Here is a 20,727-nt window from a genome sequence, read left to right on the forward strand (position 1 = left end):
AACCTAAAGTAGTGGCGAAACATACAGTAACAGGCACTGGGTGGAACAAAGAGTCACAAGAAACTACTTTTTGTCTTTCCAGTTTAGAACAATTATGTTCTTAGAACTAGTATGGATTGCTCATATTTCAGTGGTAGATTAACTGATGCAAGATCTCCAGGGCTGAAAGTGTTGCAGTGATTTTTTTTTTTTTTTCTTGGTCACTTTGGGAACATAACCAGGTCGCATGCAGATAATCAGATATCAGCAAAGTATCAGGAACCCTGAAACCCATATTGTGTGTAGTTTATATTATGTAACATGAGCTTTATGTAAAAGTTTAATAATAATTGTGTATTAATAACACTGATAATAAACTAAAATCAATATAATCTAAAAATTGCTTACATGCACTAAATTTAGTGATTCTGTTTTTTTTTTATATATAATTTTCGGTTTTTAAAGAGCTAACCACGTGTAATTTAACGTTTAGGCGTTTTATTTTGAAGTACTTTGTTTACGTTAAGCACATCTTCAAGAAGAGGCTCTGTTCCCGCCTCTGTCTCTGAAAACCCCGCTCTGATTGGTCCACATCTCTGCCAAACAATCTCGGAAACCAATCGGCATAAAGAACGGACAACGTCATCACTAGATGCCGGAAAAAAGTTGTCACATGTGTCATATACGGTGTCAACCAACTTGGTAGCCCTTGTGGAATGAGCGGAGACCGTCTGTGGGGCAATTAATCGATCAGAAAGAAGACAGTAATGTTTAAGTAAGACTAACTCAGCGCGTTTACATGTGATTAATCGGTACGCTGTGGTTTGAATGACTGCGGGAGACGATTAGCATGAACAGGCTCCATGTGAGGCTCTGGCACTTCACGTCGCTGTTTGTGAACGGCAGGACTCTCCCTGCTCCTGTCCGCTGCGATTCTTCTCTCCATCGGTCTGTTTTTCAGCTTTTTCGGACCATGGCCACCACTACCACTAACAACAAAAACAATTTACCGAAGAAAGCCAAGCAGAAGGAGCCGCTGCGCAGAGTGAAAACCAAAGAGAACCGCAGCAAGCGAGGAGACGTTCACGGACCGTCCACTGTGTACCTGCAGGTGGTCGGAGCTGGAAGCAGAGATAATGCTGCGTCAGTTTACGTATTCTCCGAGTTCAACAGGTACGTCTGAAGGCACTTTGGAGCACATTGTTTGTGCTGTTGTATGTTAGAAAAAACTTGACTTTTTAATGTACCCCACTGTAAGCACACTTGCAAAAATAGCAGGCATTAACAGCAGGTCAAAGCGATCCTGGGCTCCACTTTACTGCAGTGATGCAGAGAAAGCTACACTTTTCACTTCTGGTATTTCACAGGTTGTGGGTCCTCGAGTCCTCACCTCATATCTCAGTTCTCCTCAGGAGAGGAGTCGAGACAGGTGTTTAACAAAATGAGACATCCTTTACTTGAAACTTTACTCGCCTTCGCACCTAAACGAACTTGAGTGTCATCCCATTCTTAATCCTTAGGGTTTAAGCTAATGTCAGCCCAACATTTGCAGCGGCAGCAGCTTCAATTCTTCTGGGAAGGCTTTCCACAGGTTTGGGAGTGTTTATAGGAATTTCTGACCAGTCTTTCAGAAGTGCATTTGTGAGGTCAGACATGGCTCCCACAGACCATTTGTATTTAATGGATTAATTGTAAGTTTATGAGATTGCATCAGTTTGTTGGAAGACATGAATACACACTAATCAGTGTATATTTATCAAGTGGCTTTACTGTCATTCTAACCATGTGCAGTGGTACAGTACACAGTGAAATGAGACAGCGTACCTCCAAGACCGTGGTGCTACATATAACAGACAATCAACGGGGGGGGGGGGGGTTTGCACACAAGTGCAAGTGTGCAACAACCCCCCCCCCCCCCCCAAACAAACAGTGCAACACCAGACAGAACAGAACGATAAGACACAAAATAGTGCGATAGAAAAGTGCAACAATGACGACCTCCACAGATGATCCATCAGTGTTAAGTGGACAGTGATCTCTCTGTGCTCTCCTGAAGTCATCAATCATCTCTTTTGTTTTGTCCACGTTCAGAGACAGGCTGTTGACTCTACACCAGTCCATTAGCTGTTGCACCTCCTCTCTGTATGCTGATTTGTCGTTCTTGCTGATGAGACCCACCACAGTCATGTCATCTGCAAACTTGATGATGTGGTTCGAATTGTGCATTGCTGCACAGTCGTGAGTCAGCAGCATGAACAGTAGTGGGCTGAGCGCACAACCCTCCAGTGCTCAGTGCGGTGGTGTTGGAGATGCTTTTACCGATCCGAACTGTCTGAGGTCTCTCCGTCAGAAAGTCCAGGATCCATTTGCAGAGGGAGGTTTTCAGGCCCTGTAGGCTCAGTTTTCCAATCAGGTGTTGTACATATGTGTCTTTATCATCCAGGTGGTTGAGGGCAAGATCTACGGTGCTCTGCACATTCTCTGAGTACTCTCCCAGGAATGTTATCTGGACTAGCAGCTTTCCGTGGGTTAACTCTGCAAGGGGTTTTTCTCACGTTAGCCAAGGTCGAGATGATTTCCTCACCAACACGTCATTCTGAGCAGGAGGGAGGGGAGGCGTCACCATAGCAGGCAGGTGTCGTCTACCTGTAGTTGATGATGGCCGCAAACTGGCCGTTGGTGATTTATGAGTGCTATATTCTGTTTTTCTATTAAATAACCTTAAAAAAGACCGTGTGGTCAGGTGCCTCCTCAGTACTCATTTGGGTTTCCAGGTCTGCCTGACAGACTTCTTTGAGATCTCATCCAGCATCCAAGTGTCCAAAACTGCCTCAGATCAGACGCTAGAACCACAAAGTCAATCACTGACCTTCTCATAGACTGGATAAAAGATGAACATAGAACATTAAACCTGCCTTTGGCAGGGGGAGTGGGGCGCTCCCTTTGTTCGGTGACCTCCGGACACATTTTGCTGACTGGTTTTGAGGCTAAACATGTCTGTTGTGGTTATTACTGGAGGCAGAAAGATGTTTCTCCACAGTGTCCTCCTTGATGAGGGTTAGCCAAGTCTTTAGCCAATCAGCATGAGACATCCCTGGTTTCTCACGCAGCTCCTGTAATTTCTCATACAGTATCTGGCTCAGTGATGATATTTTAGAACTTTTCACTCCCTTTCAAAGACCTGTTTGAGGGTTAAAGTTAGGTGCAGGTAAGGGTAACGGTTTGGGACTGTTTTGATTTGACAAAGCTGGAAATGCATTGATATTAGTAAGTGTCCCAGTGTGAGTGTATGTGGAGCAGGCTGTAGTTACTTTATGGTAACCTCTGATAGCAAAAACTAACTTTAAACCTTTGACTGCACTTACTCAGGTCCTCAGCAGCACACACACCTAGTTTTACGCAGCTTGGCGTAGGCGAAGAAAAGGCTTCTCAACATGATAATAAGATGCTTTGGACAGTTTGGCATAAAACAAAAAATAGGAACTTTGACACAATCTGTGGAGCATAATGCAGCAACAGGAATGATCATGATAATAATCTTTCTTGCCCTTAAAATCCTGAGACCAATCGCCTGGTGTAATTCAGAGGTTCTGATCGCAGCTCGCCCAACGCTTTCTGAAATACACCTATGCAAAACAAACCTCTCTCTGCTGCAGGTACCTGTTCAACTGTGGTGAAGGAACGCAGAGGCTCATGCAGGAACACAAGTAAGCTGGTGATGCCACAGCAGCGTTAAGATTTCAGTCTGTCTGGTGGTTTAAAAACAGCATGAACATGATCGTCATGTTTTCCTGTGGCAGGCTGAAAGCTGCTCGCTTGGACAACATCTTCCTGACCAGACTGAGCTGGGAGAACGTGGGAGGCTTGTCAGGTCAGTGAACACAGGTTCATGTTAATCCCTGTCATCACACTGGTGCTCCACACTAACACCAGGTATATATTACAGAGCTGAAGTCACATACATGACAGTAATATTCAGCATTAATGGAAATAAAATGTTTTCATCACCAGTATTCATCAGTTTGTGTCTTTCTGCATTATTTACAACAGGGAGGTTCTAAAAGCACAACTTGATTAGTGACATATTTTGTGAAATATATGCATTCATGAAAATGCCAGTTGAAGCTGAGGACAGTTTCATAACTGTGGATGGAGCCAAATACACTGAAATAACAATCCAACCCAGGCGGAGGTCTGCCTCTCACCTCAACCTGCAGAATTTTGTGCTTCGTGCTGTTGCAGCTCAGTTTGATTTATGCAGCAACAGTCGTCTCAAGGTGTTTTATATTTTAAGATGAAAACTTTAGGAACTGCAACAATGTCACGGCCCCTTATGGGCAAGTACTTGGCAACTGTGGGATTCAATTCAATGTATACAGCACCAAATCACAACAATACTCGCCTCAAGGCACTTTATATTGTAAGGCAGACCCTGCAATAATACATGCAGAGAAAAATCCAACAATCATGCAACCTCATATGAACAAGCACTTTGGTGACAGTGGGAAGGAAAAACTCCCTTTTAACAGGAAGAAACCTCCAGCAGAGCAGGTTCATCCCTTTGACACCTGGACAAAGAGATGAACCCTTAATCCCTTTAAACATGAAGAGACCTCCTTTTGTTTCCACTGGTTGCGTCTTAATCATTTGCCTTAAACCCACGCTGGTTGCAGAAGTGAAGGCTTTGAAAATTGACTGACTCCCACACGAAGACCTGGAATAAACTACAGCTCTTGTAGCCGAGATTTATTACGGTGGTTGGAATTATATATGCACAGTTCAAGAATAAAACATAGAAAAGAGCAGAATATGACCCTTTAAACGTGACCTGCTTTACTTTGATTGTTAATTGCACATAATTTGAAATAATTTCTGAATGTACAGGTCAATTTTTTATTTTTTTAAACTTGTTATTTTCAGTTTTATATGAAAATAATATTCGTGCACCCTTAGATGATTTATGTCTATATTCTGTATAAGTAGAGCCATTACACAGAATAGCTATTTGATTTTGGTTAATTTCAGTATATTAAATATTCTTATATCTCTTTGTTCTGTAATAATATTCATCTGTGTCTCGTCTCGTTGCAGGGATGATATTAACCTTGAAGGACACCGGCGTCCCTGAGTGTGTTCTCTCTGGACCTCCACAGCTGGTGAGAAGCTGGATCAAACAGTGCAAACACGCCTTGAGGAGCTTTTAATGTGAAAGGATTCACTTTACATCTGCTCTCTTCCTTTTTTTTTTTCTAATCACAGGAGAATTATCTGAATGCCATCAAGTCTTTCTCTGGACCACTGGAGGACATCAAGCTGTGTATGTTGAACTTGAGACAAATGCATTATTCTTGTGTTACGTCTGTGTGATATTCACTGTGTCGTCCCAGCGGTCCGACCGTACACTGAGGAGACGTACTCCGATGACACCATGACGGTTTATCAGGTGCCGATATTCGGTGGGTTTGTTTCCTGATTATTATTTTTTTATTCCTTAACCTCAGGAAGGAGTTTGTTTGTCATCTAATCTTTTTTTTTTATGCCGTCGTCTCTGCAGCAAAGTCGAGGGACAATGACAGAAATCGCTTCCACAGGTCGGGCAGGAACAGCCCCACTCAGGCGACTCCACAGAAAGCCGACGTTAGCAGTGCAGACGATCCAGGTGAGTCAGAGCAGGCTAGACTAGACATGCAGTATTATACAGATAAGATTCATTTGACCACCTGAGGTTGTAGCATTCAAATAAAACAGAAAGCCAGCACAAAAACAAAATCAAATTTAAAAATTATTAATAATCATTTAAAATAAATCGGCGTCATCAGATTTGGAAATAATTTTAAGCGTAGCTACAATGTGGGATCTTAAGCTTTAGGCTTCATGCCGTCTTCTGTCAGGACTGAGGTGTGAATAAAAGTGTAATAGGCCGACTGTGGCTGCGTGTCTTTGGTAATAAAATGAACAAACTGAGTGCAACAATCGCTTCAAATTTTAGGTGAAAGGCGAACAGCAGCGAGAGATTCCTCTCTGGTGGTTGCCTTTGCCTGCAAGGTAGGACGCTGTGAAAATACGTCCATCCTGTGACGTGCAAATTGAAGCTTATTGTATCTGACAGTTTGCTTTTTACCTGTCTGACACTTTTACAGCTTCACCCAAAGAAGGGCAACTTCTTAGTTGCTCAAGCCAAAGAGCTCGGGCTGCCCGTGTAAGTGGAATCACTGTTATGTTCTTTCCAAGTTAACATGAGGTCCAGTTGTCTTATCAATGTGGACTTTTTGTTTTCCTAATGTTTAAAAGCTTTGTACTCAGTTGGCTGAGGATTTGGCAGACACTGGTGTGCACAAATTATACTTTACATGAAACAATTCTTGTCTATAAAAAGCTTTGCAGTAGCAAAATATTAGTTTTAGTTTTGCTTCATTTTCAGTCTGATTTGAACTGTTTCCTGATCTTTCCTCCTTTAAGGGGCACAGCTGCTATTGGTCCCATCATTGCAGCTCTGAAAGACGGGAAAAGTATCGTGCATGAAGGAAAAGAGGTGAAGACTCTGTTTTCTTTTCGTTCAGGCTGCAGCTCTAAGCTGGACTTGCTCACATTTCTGTCGCTGCTGGTTTTCAGATCCGACCCGAGCAGGTCTGCACTCCTACTGATCCAGGACCAGTCTTTATTATGGTCGAGTGTCCGTCTGAAGAATTTCTTGGAGCTCTTTGCACCAATCAGCAGCTTGGAAGGTAATAGTTTAGCTGCCAGTCACATTTGTTTTTCCAGCGCTATTTTAATTATTATTTTAATAAAATCATGCTGTTCTCAGATAAAACAAATGATGAAAGTGATCAAAAATGTTTTGGGTTTTAACATTTAGGTGTTTGCGGTTTTTCTTTCTAGTGGATAGTTTAACTATTTGTCTTTTCCAGTGCAAAACAAGTTGATCTATGATTTTTTTTTATTAATTTATTAATGTGCTGATTTATCTTCATTCATTTGCAACATAATGGTGTTTTCCTGGATACAGACCAAGCAGAATTAGCATTGGAGAAGTTCCTTCAGTTCATATATCTGATGTATATTTATCATAAAGATTTAACTTGACAGGAGATGCATTAATGAGTCACAGTGTATTAGTGTGAGCTATGGTACAAACTCATAAAACTGAGATTTCAGTTTTGCAGGTCGTTGTCTTGTTCGTTTATCTCATGTTATAAACTTTTAAATAGGTCATAAAGTTTTGATATGATGTCTTTTTTTTCCCTCTTAGTTATCATGATGTCATAAAAGTGTCCTGTTCAGATTAACTCAGTTCTACAAAAAACCTGATAACATGAGAGCTTGTAGGACCTTGAAACTTTTCTTTTTTTGAATTAAAGGAAACTGTATCCTGGTAGAAACTAATTCCCCCACATCAGGCTACGTAGAGTCAAAGAGTCACAATTTGCAGTTTTCTTGCTCTGGAAGACCTGATATGTGCACATGACACACTTAGATGAAAATAGTTTAGCGAAGCAACACTGCCACACGTGATGAAACGGTGCTACTGTAGCCTTTGTGCATTTAGTGCCTGTGTGGTGTTTAACTTGCCAACGATAACCAGTTATTGTGTGTAAGTTTGACCCAGTGCTTCTTTCTGTGCTGTGGCAGGAAGTGTGGTTCTTATAAATATTCTCTAGAAGTGTCTAAAGTTGAGGTTGTCACCCCCTCCAGATACCAGACAGGTGGGACGGAGGACCCTGCTGCGTTGGTGGTCCACATGACTCCAGAGTCTGTTTTGAAAACAGACCAATACAAGAAGTGGATGGAGAGGTTTGCAGTTTCTCTCTCTGTCTGAAAACTTTTTGCCACAGCATTTTGTCCACCGAGCACTCAGTGGTTTGTTTCTGCAGGTTTCCATCTACGACAGAACACCTGATCCTTAATGAACACGCGTGCACGATCCACAACATCAGAAGTCACAAGATTCAGGCCCAGCTCAACATGATCCACCCAGAAATCTTCCCACAACTGAAAGCTTACAAAGCAAAGGCAAGGCTGATGGACAGAAGAAACATTTCGGTGTTCACTGCAACGTTCCCTTTCAAACGGGGAAGTTTGACCTTACACCTTTTACAATAGACTAATCCCTGCATGCATTTAAACTCGACTTGTACTGTGCTGAAAAAGCACATTGTTTTATACACTGAGAGTGAGAAGCGCAGCTCCCAAACTGCATGTAAGAAAACATCAAAAAACTCTTATTTTTTGGTTTCCTGTAGGAGCCTCAGGCGGCCTTACACGTCCCGAACGTCAGAGCGGAGTGTCTGCTCAAGTTCCAGCTCAGACCTGTAATGGAGTGGCAAAGGTTAGTTTGTCCTTCAATCCCTCCAATTTAGCCATCGTTACTTTGCAGCTCCGAGCGCCGGCTTGTCATAGAAAACGATCTGCGCTGGACCAGCCCCTCTCAACTGCTTTCTTCTCTCCTCGTCTTTTTTTTAACCTCATCTTACAAGTGTCAGGGTTTTATTTTTATTTTTTCCTACATTGTTTCTGTCAAGTACTGTAGAGGCGCATCAAGGTCAGATGTAGGGAGAGGGAAAAAAAAACCCACTGCTTTTTCCCCAGCAGTGTTTTTGCAGGCAGTGGTGTGTGTCTTTTTCACTCTTGTCTCATTTGTTAGAGATGCCATCCCCTCCTGCAACTCTGAGGAGTTTGTGAAAGAAGCTTCTGAGGTCCCAAACTTTCTGGCAGAAGTGGACAAATGCAGGAAGATTTGCTCCGCTGGCTCTGCAGAGCTTTCCGGTCAGTTATGGAAACTAGCACCCGCCCAAAAAGTGTTGGATTCACTCAAGCATGGTCTATCTACAGTGCCCTATTTTTGTCTTTATCTGTATTAAGTTCATTAATATCACAAGAAATTATATGAACAACTGAAAGAGTGTAGCTTGAAGCTACAGCTTATGTAATACAGCAGTCAGAATGTAAGGAAAATTAAATCGACTGCAATTTTAGCTTCTGATTTAAATAAAAGATGGATATGGATGAACTGTGTCGAGACCATCATCACACTATACATTTAGCACAATCCTGAGTAATCATGTTATTTCTATGCTGTAATTTAAAAACAAGTTTTAATTAAATTTGTTTTTATTATTCCTCATTTTAAACAGCTCATAAATATTGTGTTTGGATTTCAGTGAGTTTAATCCAATAAATTATGGATTTGTTGACTCTCAGTAGGTTTTCTTTGTTATCACTCATATTTAGTTTTATGTTTTGGGAGTAAAAGATCGAGTTGATGTTTGGTTTGTGTTTCCTCACAGCTCTATACAGTCATACGTGGAGCAGCAAGTCAATAATATAAAATGCTTAGTGATTTTTGGCATAAGAAGTCTTCAAATTAAAACAGTGTTGCAGTTTAGACCTTTTGTTTGATACTTTATATTTAATTTCCAGGTTAATTTGTTATTAACACTAACTGGAAAACATTTTGCTTGAAGGATTATGGCAGTTTTAACGTAACTTTTTCTTTGGTTATTTAATGAGTGGTTTTCCGATTTTAATACATTTAGTTTTTCCAAGGTGAGGAGATCATTTGTTAGACTCAAACCAGTCAGTAGTTTACTTTCCAGAGTATCCAAACACTGCTTTGGATAAATGCACTCCATTGACTTATGTAATGTAAACAATAGTGGTCCAAGAAGTGAACCCTGTGGCACCCCACAAGTTACCTTTTAATAAACCAGAATCTGTATTATTTATATGTGCATACTGATACCTGTCATCCAAATATTGAATTAGCCAGTGATAGGCAAGCTTCTGATGCCATACCTGTCTCATTTACTTAAAAGCAACGTCTGATCATCCAACACCTTTTTTAGATCCTGAAGTATTCCCCCGGTGTGCTTCTTTCTCTGTTGCATTAGTAATGTGTTTTTGTTTGTCGACCTCACTCATCGTGCATGTATGGTTGTGTTGTTTTTGTTGCAGGTCAAGGAGGAAAATACCCAGAGGTGGTTTTCTTGGGAACTGGGTCAGCTCTTCCGATGAAGATCAGGAATGTCAGCGGCACTTTAGTTAATATCAGGTAACATCTCTCAGGACAGGCAGTGTAGCTCACCGCTGGTGTCAACATTGAAATAAAAATTGATTTAGAATTTCAAGACTATTACGTAAGAAAGAGGAAAATCATCTTTTTATCAAGAACCAACATTTTAATGAGATTGCATATGTTGCTTTTATTTTGGTCGGTCAAAACAGGAAGCCAAAGAGAAGCTTCGATCGTCTCTTAATCCTGTGAGATCCTTAATTGATGTTCATGTTTGACTCAGTGTTACAGAGGAACTGCTAAAATGACTCAAACACATTTAAAACTTTTGGCTCTCAGTGAAAAGTGAGTCTGACTTGTACAATCAAATATCTGTTGTCAACGAACAGCCCGGCCGTCTGAGAGCGTCTCATTGTTTCCACAGACTGAAGCTTTTATCTGCAGTACAGAGGATATTATTCACTGTGTCTCCAAGCGCCTAATGCAGTATATGACCTAAACCTAGACTAGATATTGCACAAGTTTCTTTTTGTTTCATATTGGCAATAGTATGCTGCCGTAGATAACAAAAGGGCTGAATTTTAAATTGAAGCTGTTGCCTCAGTTCTTTGTTCTCACGTCTCACTGCTTTCCTGGGGAGTTTGGGTGACTTCTGGTCTTCTTTTTTTAATCAATTCCACTTTTCCCACCCTGTCAAAGTCATTCTGTAGTCATCACTCTGATCCTTTCATTAAAGCTCACTGCTATTCTGACATTTAGATTCATAGACAGCCATCTGTGCATCCTCCTCCACCATCCAAACTCAAGACATTACATCTGACTTCAGATGATCTCTCAGTATTTTATTATTCTTTTGTGTTTAGCTTAGGAAAGGTCATTGCATCTTACAGTATGTGTGGTGGTATTTAAACACAGAGAGGTGGGAGGTATTCCCACAGAGATCAAAGATGTTTGATGTCCAAAGTGGGAATTAAGCGATTTTTGAGTGGGTGGAAAGGTGGAGGTGACGGAGAACATGAAAGGATTAGCACATAAACTACAAGATGCTCTAAAACAGCTTACAAAGTGGCTTTTCTCCATATGTATCTTCTTCTTCCAGCACACCACCGTAAAGAACATCCCTCTCCTGAAAGTTGCCAGATAATCAATGTTATTTACTTCCCCTGGTGGTCATGAAGGGAATAGACCTGAATAATGGCCTAAATTAAATATATTTAAAACCTAAATCTTTAAGCCATGTTGTTATTGCATCATTTTTCAGTGCACTGAGTTACCACTGTGTTTGGTCCAAATAAGAATAACAAAGTCTCATCTGTGATGTAAATTAGGTTCAAATGTTCCATTTTTAAAAAATCAGTTTTAGACAGTATCTCATTCAGCTGCAGGAATCTGCTGCTGCATCCTGGCAGGTGTTTTCATCGTTGTATACACCTGATGTATTCCCCATGTATCCTCAGTAGTGTTTAAACAGTGCTTCACTGTCTCTAGTCAATTTTAAGAGGCTTAAAAACTGATTAAAATGATTTCTTAGTGTAAATTTGTAAAACCTACAAAGGCGTCCTGTAATGAATAATGATGCGTGTGTACTGAGAAAGCTGTACTCACCCACTGTTTGCAGTTTAGTGTTTGTCTGGGCGTGTTTCACATGTTTGTTTGTTTGTACTCGCATGAAGCCCGAGTCAGTCTTTGCTGCTGGACTGTGGAGAGGGAACCTTTGGTCAGCTCTGCAGACACTACGGGGACGACGTCGATGACGCTTTGTCCAAGATCGCCACGGTCTTCATCTCACACTTGCATGCTGACCATCACACAGTAAGCAGCCGTGCATCAGGTTTTAACTTGTAAAAACAAAGTTAGACTGCTCGACTTACTCTCGTTGTTTCAGGGGCTGGTGAAGCTGCTGTACCAGAGAGAAAGGGCACTGGTGAGTATTTGAAATACTGTTTCTTTTTTCTGGATTGAAGTGAAAACTCAAGACATGAAAGGTTGGTTAAAAATAGAAACCTCTGATATATACTGTGTGAATGTGTGTGTGAATGGATGGATGACTGGATGTGTAAAGATAATACAGGCCGTTTACCATTTATACTACCTCCTTGTTTTGTGTAAGGATCCCAAATAATGACATTCAGGGGTTTGTGTCACATCTATACCTCCAGGCAACTTTGGGAAAGCCATTTAGCCCGATTTTCCTGGTTGCTCCGGTTCAGATCATGACCTGGCTCAACCAGTACCACGACTACTGCGAGGAGATTCTCAGTCACATCAAGTATGTGGACACAAAAACATCTTAACTCATTAGGACACACTCCACCTCCATGCTCCATGAGTACTGGATTAGTTAAGCTGAACTGTTTTTGCTGTTACTGAACAGTTTCATTGTGTCTTTGCATTTATAATAATGTGAAATTAATAGTAAAACCAAAGCACAATTGCATTTATGTATATTATACCACTTGCACTACATTATTTGTGTGTACTGGGCAAAGAAAGAAGTCTGTTTGGTGTATTTTTGACCACTAATCATGCTAGGGCCTTCATCTGGGTCAGTTTTCTCCAGGACCAGGTCAGACTGGATACTTTTATTTTCAAATATGTATCTATTGCTGTTACGCGCTGCGTTATCTAACTCGCAGCTTGACTATTATGTCATTTCTTCTTCGTTTTCTTCTGTTTTACTGGCACTTGGCAACCCATTTAATTAGAGCAGGTAGTTGTACTGCCCTCTAGTGGAAGAGAATGTAACTGCTCTGCCTGTTACTCAGGCTGGTCGTTTAGAGTACTAACCAGGTGGAACCAGATAATCTTCCACGACACACCTATGTGCCGTGGCACAGTGGTTGGGAAACACTGTCATAGACTACTATTAAATACTTAACAACATATCATTAATAATAATAATGATGTTTATTTGTGCTGCACATATCAAAACCAGTATTATAAGAAACACAGAATAAAGAACAAAGGACTGTCTGACCTTCTTTAAATGTTTCTCAAAGGTCAGACTAAACTAACGGTTCTAACAGGTGATGTCATGAATGGATAAAGGGCTTAGGGAAGACTGAATACCTGGAGCTTCCCTGAACCAGTGATGAGAATTTCTGTTTTATTTGAGTTTAAAAATCGAAAAAGGGGCAGGTCTGTAATTGAAGAATCCACTTGTACAGTTAAATTTACAAGTATGTTGTTGTTTTTTTACTTTATAGAAATATATGACATAGAAAATACGAGTTTTGAGAAATGCTTATGGAGTAACTCAGTAAACTAAATTACTAGAACTATAGCAGCAGGAGGTCTTTCAGCCTTTAAGTTGCATTGACTGAAACCATGAACAGGATAACAGATGAGCATAGACACTGTGCTCACTGGTTTCGAATCATCATCAGCTGTGTTTTGGCTGTCATCGTGTAGTTATTTACATATTTGGGTAAGAGATCCTTGGCAGTTAGATCAGACTTCAGAAAAACCTACAAGCCTGTTTTGTTTTTTTGTTTGTTTGTTTGTTGTTTTTTGTCTGAACCAAGTAGCAAGTCATAATATTAATCATATAATTCCTAAAGGCACCAACAGTTAAAAACATGTCGGAGAGGCGTAGAGCTGCCTGTGTTGGGACCGATCAGTTGGCTCAGGAATACAAATGAATTCTTGTAGATTTGCTATGAAGGGAGAAACTCGTCCATAGAAGCAAAAACACATTTGCAGACTGCAAACATGACCAACTAAATGTTGGCCTTTAACATGGGAGTCTATGGGGATTGACTTGCTTTTGGAGGCAGTCTCAAGTGGCCAAAACAGGAACTGCACTTTGGCTTTATGTTACATTAGACCACTGGAATTAACTTAATGTAAGTCATCTCTCTGTTAATTTCCTGCACCAGGTCCTTGTGATATCAGTTTCTGTATTTAGTGAAGACACCCTTCACACTAATCATGCACGCACTTGTCTGTGCTTAAAGGTGAAACGGTCAGTTTCAGTGCGTCGTTTCTCTGAAGGATGTCTGATTTGTTTTTCAGCCTCATCCCCAATAAATTTCTGTGTGACACCGTCGAGGTTCCCAAACAGAGGACGAAGTCATTCATCCAAGCGATGCTGAAGAAGAACAACCTGCAGCGGGTCAGCAGCCGTTTGAACGTCACGTGTTTTTTTTTTTTTTTATTTATTGAAGCCTTTTTAAAGTGACTCATCGTTTTATTCCTGTGTGTCTCACAGTTCCACACATGTTTAGTGCGTCACTGCAAGAATGCCTTTGCCTGCAGCTTCACTCACCAGGCAGGCTGGAAGCTGGCCTTTTCTGGAGACACCATGCCCTGCGACGCATTCGTACACATCGGTTAGTCCTACTCAGACTGATTAAAGTCCATACGTCACCCAAGTGTATCTAGGCAGAAGCACATAATAGCAAATTGAGCGTCCGCTTTCGATATTACAGTGATTCATATAAGGTCATCTTGACTCTAGCTCGACTACACGGGTTGTTTTGAATAATTTATCCGATATTTCTTAATGCTCTCAATCACTCTTGTAGCTGGCAGCCTCTTCTAATGGTTCCTCTGGGATCCCTCTTCATTGACTCTTCTTAAATTGCTTGACTGGATTCTGTCCAAGCAAAGCCTCCCAGAGACAGCCAGTGTTTCCCAAGTCTGTTCATTATAGATGGCTCAGCTCACCGGACAAACAGGGCATGCGGATTCTTGATCACACTGACCACCTGATTGATTTCCTGTGGGACGGGAAGAAGCTCTAAGTGCTTCCCTCTGATTTGGGCTTCTCAATCTCATTCTTTCTTTTTTTTTAACCCAGGAAAAAATGCGACCTTACTAATCCACGAGGCCACGCTGGAGGATGAGCTAGAGGAGGAAGCTGTAGAGAAAAGGCATAGGTGAGTGAAACAAACTGTGTGGCTCTGCAGGTACTTTAAGGTGATTTAATGAAGGAAATGAAGGAAATGTTGGAGGAGGAAAAACAAGCAGGTGGAGCTCCGTGTCAGCTAGCAAAGAGCTCTCTTCACTTGCTGATTGAGGCAGCCGTTATGTTCTGAGTGCATTGTTAAATCTCTTCATTCTCCGCACATATTGATATTGATTTTTGTTCCTTTTTTACGGCGCCACTGTGAGCGTCTGTCTTCACAAAAGCGCGTTTTTATGTCTTTAGAAAACAACGTTCCCATCGAAGAGCGACGTAAATCTGTGACTTTATGACTGATCTTTTCTCACAGTACAACCTCCCAGGCCATCGGTATCGGCATGAAGATGAACGCCGACTTCATCATGCTCAACCACTTCAGCCAGCGCTACGCTAAGATCCCTCTCTTCAGCGAAGACTTCAACGACAGGGTGGGAATATCCTTCGACCACATGAGAGTAAGTCTCAGTGCAGCTGTGTCTGATTTCTTTGACAAATAATGTCTCACTGGATTTGACAGCTGGTTTCCAGATATCCTGTTGCACTTGAAGGCATCACGGGGACACTGCGTGAAACATGGTCCACAGACGTGTGCAGATGGAGGCTCTCTTAATGATCACGCAATCCTGAAAGTTTTAATGCTATAGTGTTGCAGACAGGGGTCCCCATGGAGTTAAACTTGGAAAGTTCGACTCGTTTCATTTCAGCCGAGCTTCAGTTGAAATTTCTCGGCTCTGCTTTCAGAAATGAACTTTTCTCCAATTCATCCACAGCTTCAGCAGCAGGGTCCATTTATGCGTTCCTAGAGAAGGTTTTGCACATTTATATACAACAAGAGCAAGAACTTCAAACAATAGTATATTAATACTTTTAGAAATAACATTTTTTTAAGGTTTTAAGGACATCTCTACATTTCAGTGAAGCTTAGTTCCTTGGCTTTCCTCTATGATGAGCCCTGCCTTCATGTTTGCTTGGCAGAGATCGGCAGTCATGGACTGATTTTCTTTGCTAATTAACTTTACCTACTCTAACTACTATATCATCTGCTTGGCATCTCCTTCAACTCCACTTTAAAGTTCATGGTGACTTTAATATGTAACTTTAATATCTTTAGATACTTTCAAAAGTATCAACATCTTGTTTTTTACATTTTGCTTCATCTGATTTTTTTCCCGTCCGTCTAAATAAGAAAATTAAAGAACAACATTGTGTCCGGACAGGGTTAATCTCTTTATTCAGTACGGTGGTCCCTCACTATAACGCGGTTCACCTTTCGCGGGCTTCCAGTTTTGCAGATTTTTTTTGTGCACAATTTTGCATGCTTTTGTTTTTCTTTTTTCTTTTTTAACAGCGCATTGTGTTCTGCATCCTAATTGGCTGTAGACCATGTCAATCAGTCTCCTCCATGTCATGTCTCCTGTACAGTACAGAATGCGTTCAGCTTGTCACATTTACATAAAAAAAGAACATTACGCTGGATACCAACATCATCCGCATCAAAGCTAAAAAGCTTTATGAAACTTGAGCTGACAGCGAGGAGCAGGATGCTGCGGAGTCCAGGCCATCGACGAGTGCTTTTAATGCCAGCAAGGGCTGGTTTGACAAATTTCAGAAGTGCTTTGGACTTAGAAGTGTTTGACTGCATGCACCGCCTCTGCGGATACCTCTAGAGCAGAGGCATAGGTGAACAACAAATTTAAAGCGATCATCAAGAAAGGGAGATATAAGCCTGAACAAGTTTTCAGTATGGCTGAGACAGGCTTATTTTGGAAACGAATGCCCTCTCGCACCTTTATAATTCAGGACGAAGCCAAAGCCCCAGGAGTCAAGGCCCAAAAAGATTACGTGACTCTGGTTATCTGTGTAAAATGCCGCGGGCTTTATGATAAAACCGGCGCTTATTTATAGATCAAAAAATCCTAAAAAAACAAACTTTGAGTGTGAAAATGTTCACGCCTGTCTGAGAAAAGTGTGTAGTGAGAGGTTTTACAGCCTTAAAGCATCTGTAATAATTGTAAAAAATAAAGCTGACTACTTTGCGGGTTATTTTTAGAACATAACTCCCGCAATTAACGAGGGAGCACAGTATTAACAAAACATGTATGTAAAAACAGGAAGCTGGGACTAAACCTGGACCTTAGTGGAGGCTGAGTACTTTCTCCCTATGTATGACTGACATGATAAACTTCTGGCTCCTCAGCCTTGCTCATTAGTGATTGTAAGACAGCATACATTACCAGTAAGACTAAACCAAAGCACGAGAAATGACAAATTAGTATTTAAGTTTGATGAAATATCTCCAGTTAAAGGCACATTTAGAAACGGTTTTTCAGCTGTTTCTTAATCTAAATGTTAGCAGAAATGCTAGTAGTTGGATGGTGATTGCTGCAACTTCCAAGACAAGATTTTCCATTTTTTGTAACATAAACTACCAACAACAAACATTTATACAAGAATAACAAGGAAATAAACTGTATATAAAACATTTACTGTAAAGAGTATAAATAAGGATAAAAAGAGCTAAATGGTAAAAAAAAAAAAAGTCTAAATGGAATAGTTCTGAATGCTTTCATTTAAATATTGTGGCAATTTCCTTTATTTCATCTACTCACAGATTCGTTTTGATGACTCCAAAATCATCCCCAAACTCATTCCTGCACTGAAAACCCTGTTTGCCGAGGAGCTCGGCGAGATGGAGGAGAGGAGGGAGAGGAGGGAGATGAGATATCCAAGAGGAAGCAGCTCTGAAGTGACCAGCGAGCATAAGACGGGAGCGCCGGACGTCGGCAGAGGTGCTAAAAGAGACCAGGAGGAAACGGCAGCACACGTAGAAACGAAGAGGCTGAAAACCAGCTGATTCCTCTCTTCCATTTAAACATGAGTTTTGAAAAAAAAGAAAGACTAGATGAATCCATCTTGAGTTATTTTATTTAAATGAGCTGGAGATTTTTATTTGACTTGTGTGGTCTGATTAAAGAAAATGCGCTTGTTGCATTAACTGTGCAGATCTGTGTTAAACGGAATAAAGCAAAGCTCGCCATGTGTCCTTCAACAGTGATTTGTAATCTGTTTCCTGCTGGGTGCCATTTCACTTGACGTCTAAATCCAGACTTTCTAAACTTTTAGAATAAAACTAGTTTAAATTTAGTTACATTCGCATAAAAATAGCAACAAATCTCTATAGTCTGTTCAGCTGAAGCTAATTTGTGGCAACATCCAGAGCTGAAAAATGAAGCTAAAGTGTAATTTGCATACATTATAGTTACTTTAATGTCAAAATGGAAGCTGATACCAAAACAGAGTCAATCCCCGTGGATGCCCATGTTTAATATTGCATTTACATTCTGAGTCTCTGTGGAGCGTTTCCCCTTCATAACAACTCATCCAGCTGGATTCTGTAGGGAGGGGTGTGGCCATGTTGATAAACAGGTGTGCTGACGTGGGCACCTGGAGCTTATCAGTGTCTCTGGATCACATCTGATGTGCTGTGCTACTTATGGTAGCATATGGTCAAAGTAACTATGCTAACCCTCCAAAATACAGTGGACGTTGTCACTGTAGCAGTTTCCATCCTTTATGTGATCTGTGGCTTTAAGGAATTCACCAGAAGAAGTTCATTTTTCTAATGTTTTCACATCTTGCAGCAGCTTATTTTTTCTGGTCTTTTACTGAATAATTTGATTTATGAACAAGCCACAGTCATACTGCACTTTTACTCCTGTTGAAGTCATTTATCACACACTGAAATGCCAAAAGGTGCAGATGTTCGGTGTCTTGCCCAAGAACACTTCAAAAGGCTGATTGGAGAAGCTGGGGATCAATGAACAGTACAATGTAATAGAAATAAATAGAAATGATTAGAAAGGCTTTAACAAAGAAATCCATTCTTTCAGCGTCAGATGATGTTTGAAAATTAATAAGATACCAGGATACTTTACGAGGGGTATGTTGAATATTTCCACACAGGTCCACATGGGGGCTTCAGTGAGCCATCAGAGCTTCGAGGTACCTGTTACTGTGGCCTAAAGGAAAAATCATGGTAATAAGCCTCATGAAGAGATGGGCTATTATCTTTTGCCACTGGAGGGAGGGGCGGCTGCAGGAATCTCCTCTGCTCACAGCAGAGGAAAAGTACTGAGACACCAGAAGGGTCGGGTGCATTGTTAGAAACTACACTAAAGGTGCTGGCTCACTATGAAACTGTAGTTTGGCTTTTTTAAAAGTTGCCTTTTGATTTGACGTATGACACGAGGCGCATACAGTCTGCAGGCATGAATGAACTTTGGTTTCAGAGGTCTGACCTTTCAATTACAGCGAACTTGCCCTCCGAGAAGACATTTACCACTGCCTTGTTCTCCCGCAACCCTTTTTCTTGTATGACAGTTTTACCTTTGTGTCTAGGTTAAAATTGTCAACATTTCCATCACTTGTGATTCTGCTCTAAATTCAAGGCAACAGTTAGAACAGATGAACTTCCTAAAAGGATCCCCTCCTCTTTCATTAGACAGTTGCCAGAACCATGAAGTAATTGTGAGTTTTCGGAGATTAGTGACTTGAGCGGTGGGTCTGCGATTAGCCTATTTTCTGGAGTGTGAAGCAGTGAGATGAAGATGCATTGCTCCTGAGCCTTCCGAGTCCATTTAGAGGCCTTTGCCACCACTGAGGCCGCTTCTATCATAGGAGGCACGCGTGATAAGCAGAAAGGGGGCATAATTGGGTTTTGACATAAGCATTGCAGAGTCAAAATGGTGGATTGATGGACCTAATCATCACTTGAACAGCAGTGGACCACCACAAATGAATATTGAAGACATGATTCAAATGGATTTACTCGAGATTTCGCCAGCTCTCTTTTTACCCTGTGTGAGTGACTGCAGTGGTATTCATTCATTCCTTTTTCTTTCCCAATTATTTGTATTTTTTTTAAACTGCAGTAAATTAAAGAATGGATGCAAGCAGGCAATGACAGAAGCTCGCAGGGAAGAATACTGATTGCTTTCACTTTGATTTTGATTGATATTTATTTTTAGTCTTCACTAGACAACCAGGGCTTTCACTGTTTGCCCTGAATTGCAAGCTTTTCTTCTTGAAAGTATTTGTTTTAGGATATGCAAAATTAAAAACAAAAAACTAAAAAGTACAATATTTGTTTGCCAAATATATTGGACTAATAGTAGAAATCAGCACAAGATAGAAAGTAAATGACATTTTTCTTTCAGTTTCTTAACATCAGATTTGTTTCAAACTTCTCTGATCATTAGGCTTGTTTTTACAAACCTCACCACCTTCCCCTAGATTTTAGGACTAGCTTCACTATTGCCAAAAATAAAGACCCAGATCATCAAGGAATCTTTGTGGGTTACTAATGAAGCCTGCTGGCATCAAAGTTTCTCCCACAATGGTGACCATGTGAGACCAAGACTCACAGATTGTGAGGATGTGCATCTCTGGCTCATTAGGCACCCCTTTGGACAACGATCCTCCACAGGAAGCTCATTCAGAGTCTCACATGTATCGAGACTTTGGACAGTTCTTTTTCATACAGTTTCAGCAACTTTTAAACGGAAGCCCTGAAGTTTAACCTGGAAGTTCTTATTTTTTCATGTTCTCTTGAATGAATGAATCATTTTAAACATTTGTCTGAATCATCTGTCTGAATATAGCATTAGAGGGAAGCATGTCAATATCCGATTTTTCTGAGTTATGCATTTAAAAGAAAAATAGATAAACTTTTTAAATTGCAATAAGGCTTAAAGTTATGTGTGATTAGCCACAATGAGTGACAGGTGGGTGCCGGTCTGCTAGACCTCACCTCCACTAATTGGAGTAACTAAAC

General features: G+C 40.8%; 1 protein-coding gene across 2 annotated transcripts; it reads left to right on the forward strand.

Annotated features, from left to right (window-relative positions):
- The first annotated feature begins 625 nt into the window (after positions 1–625).
- Positions 626–17,943, forward strand: elac2 (elaC ribonuclease Z 2). Of its 2 annotated transcripts, XM_076883440.1 has the most exons (25): positions 628–754; positions 941–1,152; positions 3,636–3,686; positions 3,780–3,850; positions 5,071–5,135; positions 5,239–5,296; positions 5,367–5,435; positions 5,534–5,638; positions 5,969–6,024; positions 6,120–6,178; positions 6,439–6,511; positions 6,592–6,704; positions 7,672–7,770; positions 7,851–7,989; positions 8,220–8,305; positions 8,621–8,742; positions 9,931–10,027; positions 11,662–11,800; positions 11,874–11,912; positions 12,148–12,257; positions 14,003–14,102; positions 14,199–14,319; positions 14,790–14,868; positions 15,205–15,349; positions 17,506–17,943. In XM_076883440.1, the coding sequence occupies exons 2-25, from the start codon at positions 953–955 to the stop codon at positions 17,746–17,748; spliced, it is 2,439 nt and encodes an 812-aa protein (XP_076739555.1). In that variant the 5' UTR covers positions 628–754; positions 941–952; the 3' UTR covers positions 17,749–17,943. The 2 variants fall into 2 exon arrangements, with proteins under 2 accessions (XP_004556432.2, XP_076739555.1); XM_004556375.6 differs by having other exon boundaries at positions 626–1,152.
- Positions 17,944–20,727: the final 2,784 nt, after the last annotated feature.

The sequence above is a fragment of the Maylandia zebra genome, linkage group LG4 (genome assembly GCF_041146795.1).
Source record: "Maylandia zebra isolate NMK-2024a linkage group LG4, Mzebra_GT3a, whole genome shotgun sequence".
Lineage (NCBI taxonomy): Eukaryota > Metazoa > Chordata > Actinopteri > Cichliformes > Cichlidae > Maylandia > Maylandia zebra.

Excerpts from the sequence above, each read along its gene's own strand:
- elac2 (XM_004556375.6), top strand. The coding sequence starts at position 830 with ATGAACAGGCTCCATGTGAGGCTCTGGCACTTCACGTCGCTGTTTGTG. Across the intron at positions 1,153-3,635 it reads GTATTCTCCGAGTTCAACAG|GTACCTGTTCAACTGTGGTG; the intron begins GTACGTCTGAAG and ends TCTCTGCTGCAG. Across the intron at positions 10,028-11,661 it reads GGCACTTTAGTTAATATCAG|CCCGAGTCAGTCTTTGCTGC; the intron begins GTAACATCTCTC and ends ACTCGCATGAAG.